Source organism: Phoca vitulina, unplaced genomic scaffold, assembly GCF_004348235.1.
Source record: "Phoca vitulina isolate PV1807 unplaced genomic scaffold, GSC_HSeal_1.0 scaffold20, whole genome shotgun sequence".
NCBI lineage: Eukaryota > Metazoa > Chordata > Mammalia > Carnivora > Phocidae > Phoca > Phoca vitulina.
Genome location: NW_022589723.1, coordinates 16,719,165 through 16,728,273, shown reverse-complemented (window position 1 = coordinate 16,728,273; position 9,109 = coordinate 16,719,165). Strand labels below are relative to the sequence as shown.

Genomic DNA, 9,109 nt, shown 5'->3' with positions numbered 1-9,109 from the left:
TGGCTAGATAAGTTAAGGAAGAAAATTGTCCTTTTGAGCCAAAAATATACATATAACTTAATAATGAAAGGCATGCAGAAATAAACATATGAGAAATTAAAACTCTAAATGAGAGTAACAGTCTTATGTCTACATCTGAAAATATTCACAAAGCATTTTCTTCAATCAGAGCACAAGCTTCAGTTTCTAGAGGGCTTCCATGAAATTGAATAATCTTCATTGGCCAATTCTAGTCCAGGAGTTAAAGCAGATAAAACTTTACCTTAGTTCCTATCAAAAAGGAAGAAAAGCTTAATAACATGTGGCAAAATCACTATTGGAAGTACCCTATACTAGCAGAGCTAGCCAAAAAATATCTTGCTCCTCATCTAAATTTAGTTGAAGTGAGTTTTTATTTAAAATCACAGTGTGCAATATTGCGACTGCAGGAACATGTAGGAAATACAATGCTGGAAAGTTGTGGCTGGATTAGTTCAAACTTCTAAAGTTTGACTGTAACATTTTTAGTAATAAAATTATAATAATTTAATTCTTTTTTTAAAAGATTTTATTTATTTATTTGTCAGAGAGAGAGAGAGAGAAAGAGTGAGAGCACAAGCAGGAGGAGCTGCAGGCAGAGGGAGAAGCAGTCTCCCCGCTGAGCAGGGAGCCCGATGGGGGACTCGATCCCAGGACCCTGGGACCATGACCTGAGCCGAAGGCAGACATTTAACCAACTGAGCCACCCAGCCATCCCTCAATTCTTTTTTTTTTTTTAGATTTTATTTATTTATTTGACAGAGAGAAAGAGAGTGCACAGACAGGGGGGAGTGGGAGAGGGAGAAGCAGGCTCTCTGCTGAGCCGGGATTCCCATGTGGGGCTCCATCCCAGGACACTGAGATCGTGACCTGAGCCGAAGGCAACCGCTTAACAGACTGAGCCACCCAGGCACCCCCTGTCCCTCAATTCTTAAATAAACATTCAAATTTGTCTTTATATCCCAGAAAGTATTAATTTTGACATTTGACTCTAGCATTTAGCCAAAACGTGAATTTGCGTGCACCTCTTCAAAATCCTCCAAATTGCTTTTGAATTTAAAATTACCTTAGCCTATAAATTCCTACATGATCTGGCTTGGTTCTACTCTCATGTTCAGTCCATTGTTCATACCATTCTTCCCCTTCTACCATTCTCTACTCACACCTGTCTTCTCCATTCTGTTACTCTGATGACAAGATTTTTCCCTCCAGGGCCTTGTTTTCCTTGGTATTTCCTTTTAGTACTCATCAGGTCTCAGGTAAGATATCCACATCTTAGAGGTCAACCTATGAAAGTAGTCTGCAATAATCACATTAGCATGTTTTACTTCCTTCACAGCATTCATCTCTACATGAAATTATCTTTTTTATATGCTTATTGTCTATCACCCAGACTAAATTGCAAATTCCACAAGAGCAGTGACTTTGTTCATTGTTGCATTCTCACTACCTAGACTAGTGCCTTGCATAGAACAGGTGCTCAAAAAATATTTGTTAAATCAATGAACATGTAACATGACATTCAATAAGGGCGCTGTTTTGACAGGTGCTCAAAGGACAATGGGTTAGGTGCCAAGTACCCCTACATCCTAAAGTCAGGTGTTAGACTACCATGCAAAATATGCTAAGAAATTGTGGCTTAGCATTATTCATCACTCGTGCCCAGCCCCGAGAGCATGGAGGTGGGGTAGGGGGCTGATGACTCAGGAAGAGTGTTGCTTTGGAGACACTTGACACTTCCCCACTCCGCCCACAGGGAAAAAAGAGATGCTCCCCCTAATCTCAAGCTATGTGAGAGGAGCTTTCAGGGAAACACTTGGAGAACTTGATACATGTTGCCTGGAGTCTGGGGGAATACAGGGACCTGGGATCTGATACTTTCCTAAGAAAACCAGAGGCTGACTAGAGAGAGAGAGAGAGAGAGAGAACACTGGAAACAAGCCACACTTTCACCAACTGTGGAAACATGAGTTTTCCCAGGGGAAAGTATACTGATGTAAGCAATTTACTTTGTTACACACCAAAAATAAGATGAATTAATGAGTTTATGGAGGGATGGATGTGTAGGGAGATTAAGTGATAAAAGAGTATAGCAAAAATGTTCCCAGGGATGGTGGGAGAGTATTATACTTGAAGCCAGTTTAAAAGGGAGTCCAGCTAAGAAGAGTACTTTGCTGAGCACCCAAGGGATCAAGAAGAGGGCTAAACCCCAAAAAGTCCCAAGAGCTGAGGCTAGGGTTGTAAGTGGTTGCCCGGAAGTGCCTTTGTGCATGTCATATATCTGAGACACCCGAGAAGCTCTGCTACCCTCCCTTGCACAATATAAACCTGGGGGAATTGGAAAGCTTAATCAGCGAGTAGTTAAGGTGGAGGAAGTGGAGATGCAAAAGGTAGAAAACAAAATAAAAGTGGCCCATACCACATAACCCACTGCAGTCCTGAAGCAGGACTGGGCTTGGGAAAAGGCAAAGCTTTAACTTGGAATGAAGTTTGTGTGACCTTCATGAGATATCATCCAGGGCAGAATAAAGAGCAGCCCTCAGAGAATTTGAAGACTTAGTGGAGCAAAAATGAAAGAATTTTGTTCTCCTACCCCACTGAATCCTGCTCATTCAGTGAAATGTATATGCCTAACAAAACCCACCCCTGAATTAAAAAATCCTGATTTAATATCATAGCACATGTTCATTTATTCAACAAATATCTAGCGAGCACCTGCTATGTGGCAGGCATTGGTATAGGTAGTAAGATGCAGCAGTGAAGAAGACAAACATCTGATATAAGTAGAGAAGCTTTAAAAACCACTGGGCTTCATGGTAACATTCCATATCTTGATAGAGATTTGGGTTATGTAAGAACATGAGTTTCTTAAAACTAGAGTTCAATATTTATAGTTTTTTCTTTTTGATGTAAAATTTATATGACATGCGTAGCTCTTAAATTATGTTTGCTGAGTTTTGACAAGTGCATGATCATCACAACTCTGCCTCCCTCCATGGTCAGCAGATAATCTTGGCCCCCTACCTCCCCAAGAAAATAGAAGCCATAGACAGGAATTCCTTCAACTTATAAATGTATCTGCAGTCATATCTACCCTTTTTCCCTTTCCTTCCGTTATCATGGACAACACGTACCTACTCCCATCTACGGCCAATTTCTTCTCCTGGTTTTACTTTGTCAGAGGCCTTGCTCTATTGGATTATCCCTCTCATCCTCAACTCTCAAGGAATGAGCTTGTTTAAGTACTGATGCTGGATACTTTTACCCCAGGGTCCTCACATCAGCCATTTTCTTGGAACCACTTTCTTACCTCTTTTCCTTAACTCCTACTCACCCTTCAGCCTTTGCTTAGATGCCATTTACTTACATATGACTTCCCTGACCTTCCATCCCACACTATGGCGGAACCTATTAAACTTCCTTTTTCACGACGTGCAGCTTACCTGTAATTACTTGTTCTATGTATGTCTTGCCCACAAGACAAACATGGTTTCTGCTTTCACAGCGTCGTGTTAACTGCTGTGCCTCCAGTACTTAGCATAGCACCTGGCACATTAAATATTTGTTGCTCAATGAAATGATTAATTAAATTCAATCATCTCATCCATACAAAGTAGTATTTTCAAATGTCTTTTTTTCTTCATATATTTTAATTTTTTACTCTAATTTCTATGTAATCTTTTCTAGGATTGTGTTAAATAAGAATGGCATTGTGACATTGTTGTTCATATAATTTCTTATAATTCTGATCTTAAAATTTAAATGAATATCTTCTACAATGAAGATTCTCAATGAGAACGATTTCATAGTCATAAAAATCCTGTAATTTGGAAAGATCCTTAGAGAGCCTCTATTTCAATTTTCTCAGATTACTCCTTAGAAGCAGGAAGGAGACCAAGAACTGTGATATTTTTATGACTACATTAGTACTGCATTATTATTATCTTTTTACTTAGATCCGGGTGTCTTATAGTTAGAGACCACCAGTGGGGAGACATTCTGAAAATTCAGAATTCTTTTTATCTTTCAATTGTGAAGGAGGATGATCATCTGTTAGTTTACATAACTACTTCATATAAATAGCTTAGCTTTTCTATGCAAACCTAAATTTATTCTGCATTCATTGATAGGGGCTACATTGCATGAATTCTTCATGTATGTAACATTCAGACATACATGTACAATTTAAACAAACACATACATACACACGCACACACATATGCACATAAACACATAAAATTCGAGAATAAAAATATTTTATTTAGTTAAAGCTAAATAAATGAAAGATCTCTGTGTACAAATATAAATGCTGCTCCTTATAAAGTTTCTACTGCCAGCTTTGATGTAAGTCTTGTTAACCCAATATAGCTCCTTTTACCAGGTCAAAGTACAGTATCAATATAAGTACAGTTAGAGGTTTCACAGACCGGCCTCTTCTTGGAATCCAATTCAAACAAAACCAGAATAACAACCTAGACTAAAAGGCAATTCAAGTCTTTACTGATGTCTTCTGAAGCATGACAAAGCAAACTTCTTAAAATTCTCTTTCCCAGCTGTAAATCTCCATTCCAGTCCCTCAAACAGGAGCCACCTCCATTCCCTTCCTTCACTTAAGTATAATTTAGCTTATATAGCTTTTTATTTTTCTTCTTCACCCTGGAGCTGACCAGCAAGCAAGAACTATTCTGGGAAGAGGTACCTGTTGGAAGGTTTGTCTGAGGAGATGCCCAGAGGGAATCAGCCATGCTTACCAAGCGCCCAGTCTCTTTCCTAGAGGAGCTAATGAACTGGATAATATATATAATATAATATATATAATATAATATAATAAAAGGAACAATCAATAAGCACAGGGAGGAAAGCCACATAGCAGAGTACGTAGTTACCTGTTGGTTGGTGTGATACAGACTGAGTTAAATCAGGGATTCTGAGATAGGCGAGATCAGCCTGGAGGTGAGGGTGGAGGTGAGCCTGCGCCTGGACAATGAATTACCTAATCCATAAGCCTTTGTGGAACCTCCTGACTCAGTTTCTCTCCAGTGGCCCTTCTGTGGTATTTTCCTTTATAAACATGACTTCCTTTAGCTAGATAACATAAGGAAGGATCGCTATGTACAGCGGGCAGCTAAAAGCTCTTCCAACATTACTAAGGGATGATTTGGAATAATGAAGTAGTCTCTGAGGTCCCTGAAGACTGGAACCCGGGTGTTCTGTGTCCCAAGTGGCCCGACACTCCTTAGTTTAACAGTCCAAAGGGACAGTTAAGTCCGGCTCAAAGCGCAGAGTGGCTTGGGGCACCTGCTTACAGGAATCTCCACTTGGCCTCAGCCTCCCGGTCAGCCAGCCGAGGCTCCCGCTACCACCTGCTCAGGACTTCTGCTGTCACTCCGCCCACGCCCCTTCTCGGCCCCTCCCCCCTTTCCCTTCCGCGAGCCGCCATTTTCCACTACTCCTGCCGCCTATTTGGGCCCTCCTCGGCTTCCGTCCCAGATGATCCCTCCCCGAGGCTGCCACCGCCTCCTCCTTCTCCCAGGGCTGGAGCCACCCCCTCGGCCAGTGGCGTAGCCGGACTCTGTGTCGGGGCCAGCCAGATAGGGGCGGAGGTCCTGAGCCCTGTCTCGACTCGAGCGGGGGGCCATGGAGAAAGCGGCCCGAGGCGCTTTCCACACCGACTAACGCAGGCCCGTTGCGGCTGCAGGCGCCATGGACCGAGCCCCCACTGACCAGGTACGCGGGCTCGGGCTGGGCCGGCTGGGCCGGCGGCTGGGGGTCGCCGCTTCCTCCGGAGCGGGCCCTGGTCTCTGAGTGTGGGCCTGAACTGTCGGAGCCCTTGGGTTCCTGCGGGAGCTGACTCCCCTCGCCTGAGAGCCTGGCGGCGCCCCACTCCTGCATTGTTCCAGTTGCTGCCTCGGGGGACGGGGGCTTTTCCATCCCTGGTTACCCCCCTCCCCCGGGCTGGGGATTTGTTTTTGCCCCTCCTCTGTGGTTTGGTGTTAGGGGCCAGAGGACTCCCAAGTTGTCAGTGCTTGCCTGAGAGGAGGGTTTATAACTTCCAGCGAGTAACCTCCCGCCCCCTCCCCCCTTTAGTTCTGGAATGTGTTTTCAAGGTGGCAAGGCTTTCGAAGGCTTCTCACCCAGAAAGACTGTCAGAGAATGTGTGATAACTACAGAGCAGGGGGGTTATGGGCTTTTTTGGATCAACGTTCCGTTGAGCAGAGCATGGTTTTTTGCAGTGGTTTTAGGGAGGTGTTTCCTTTAAGGTATGAAATACTATGGGTTTCCCCTGCCTTTCTGTCCAATTATTTTGCAAAAATTAATGTTTTTGAAAAATTGAGTTTATATTTTAAGAATGTGGATCCGAAGTATGAACGCATTTCCGAGACTGTTTTCATATTCAGAGTAGTTCCATTAGTATTCTATTTTGGTTTTAATTGTATTAAATTCTTTATTATCCACGCGAGTAGTTACTGGGAGGCAGGGATGATGAAAATGTAAATAATAATCCAAAATAATTGTTCCACCCCCCCCGCAAAGTGTTAGTATTTTCCATCCTTGAGCCCTCTATGAAACGACTTAAAATTTGATGAAATCGAAGTTTATTCACTATGCGTTCTCTTCAGTTGAAGGCTTTGCTCGGTGTTGAGCTAGGCAAATAGATGAAGGAGAAAAAGACTAGTGATTTGCCTATTTTACAAATAGATAATTAGTATCTGAGGAAATGAGACAAGATTTCAAAATTCCTGTATATATGTATATATGTAGCTAGTCAGAGGCAATTTTGATTTTGAAATCTGGCTCTTTTAGCAGGCAGATTCCTAGTTGTGTATATTTATTTTTTTACAAAAGCTTTAATTAAAAAAAATTATGAGAATATGAATTTGAAAACACAAATGAGTTTTATGAGATAATACGTGGATTTACCAAAGCAAAATTGATCAGAGCCTCTTGGCTTTCTAGTGACCCAGAGTATTCTATATACAGCCTATATCCAATTTAATGAAAAAAAAAATTTTAAGGCATCTATCAGAAATGCCTTTAATTTCAAAGTCTGACAATTGAATAGGAGATTTTCTTGAACAATTTTCTTGTATGTGTGTCACTAATAAAAAGGTTAAACTCAGGTCCTTCATGATGCCAAAACTATAACCAGTAATGCTACCATATGTATACTTATGGTTCCTTTCATCTTAGAGGAAATATAATTAACTATTTAGCATAGCTATTTGTGTGTGGTTATCTTAACAGCAAGTGCTGTGAGCAGATTATTTAAACTAGAGAACCTATTCCTCTTTCATCCTACATCTTTCCGAAGTCCACAACCTATTAAAACCTTGTAGAAATGTAAGGATTGGAAAGAAATCATGAATGTAGGTTTTCCGTTGAAGAATTACTTCCTTTTTTCATTCTGGTACCTCCTGCCTCTTCCTCAGCCTAACCTTAAGTAAGAGAATAATTCTGACCACCCTCTCTTCCCACCTGCTACATACTCACAGGAAACCGAGATACAGAAAAGTGGTGCTGCTTTGCCTTGTTCAGGCTGAAGGCAGTTAATTCAGGGGTCCATGGATGACCTGGAAGGAGTGTGCTTCGTTTTATATTAGCATTTTTCTGGGGCAAGACTCCATTATTTTCATCATATTCTCAAAGGAATCTATCACTGAAAAAAGGCTAAGAACCATTAATTTAATGGTAGATTAGGGGCCAGAACTGAGCTTTCTCCACTTTGTGAAGTTCTTCATTGTTTCCACTATACCACAGAGTAATGTAATGGCTTTTCCAGATTATTTGGAATACACTTTTATATATTTACTAATGAAGTGAATTTAGATAGGTAAAAGTCACTAAAAATATATGTGATATGTGGATTTCCATTTTCCCTCACAAAATGTTTGTTTTTTCATTTTAAATCAGTGTTGTCTTATATTCAGAATTTTGGGGAATGCCTACAGCATTAAAACTTACTCATAATATTGTAGTGATTAGCAATTTATAGAAATTTGATTTTTTTAGAAAACAGTACTTCATACAAACTGTACATTTCATGTTAACCTAATTGAAATCCTTGGAGTATTGCACAAGTGTAACTTAAAAAAAAAAAATCTAAGCATGTTTTGCCTGAAGGTATTCATATTGCTCTTTTAAAAAATAAAATCTTTGATAAAAGGATAAATTGTATGTATGTTGAATTGTATATATGTTGATCAAGATTATAAAAAGTAAGTTACTGGAATACATGCTAGATAATAGTCTTAATTGCAGTAGTGACTATTTGAAAGAATGTTATAACCAAAAGAGGATCTCAGGGGTATTCTCTTTTAGCAAGACTGTATTAAATCAAAACAAGTAATTTAATTTTAATTGCCAGAGTTAGATGTTCTAAGAACAGTTATTACTTGGTATAATGCCTTTTTTTTTGTCCTTGGGGGGGGGAAAGTTGGTGTAAAGGGATGTGAAAAATAAGTCATGGAGTTTATTTGTTCACAAAGGCTTAATGTTTCTATTTTTAGGAAATTTAAGACAGTGTTTTGAGACATTTTTTAAAAATGAACAATAGCCTTAGAAGTGACAAAACACTTGAAGTTTACAGTATCTTTTGTATTATCAACTAATTTAAACATTGGCTTAATTTTTAGAACGTTAACATTAGATAAGTTCATTTAAAGATTTTATTTGTCAGAGAGAGAGAGAGAGCACAGGCAGGGGGAGAAGCAGGCTCCCTGCTGAGCAAGAAGTGGGATGTGGTACTCAATCCCAGGACCCTGGGATCATGGCCTGAGCCGAAGGCAGACGCTTAACCGACTGAGCCACCCAGGCGTCCCTAGATAAGTTCTTTACTTGGCATCAGGGAAATACAAATCAAAACCACAATGTGATACCACCTCACACCAGTCAGAATCGCTAAAATTAACAAGTCAGGAAACAACAGATATTGGTGAGGATGTGGAGAAAGGAGAACCCTACTACAGTGTTGGTGGGAATGCAAGCTGGTGCAGCCTCTCTGGAAAACAGTATGGAGGTTCCTCAAAAAGTTGAAAGTAGAGCTACCCTATGACCCAGCAATTGCACTACTGGGTATTTAGCCCAAAGGTAT

At 40.5% G+C, this 9,109-nt stretch overlaps 1 protein-coding gene across 1 annotated transcript in view; it reads left to right on the top strand.

Annotated features, from left to right (window-relative positions):
- Positions 1-5,474: 5,474 nt before the first annotated feature.
- Positions 5,475-9,109, top strand: part of SECISBP2L (SECIS binding protein 2 like) — a 61,704-nt gene continuing 58,069 nt past the window's right edge. Inside the window, exon 1 of the mRNA XM_032417038.1 lies at positions 5,475-5,745. Within this exon, the coding sequence (XP_032272929.1) occupies positions 5,722-5,745 (24 nt within the window). The 5' untranslated portion in view covers positions 5,475-5,721. The remainder of the gene's footprint in view (positions 5,746-9,109) is intronic.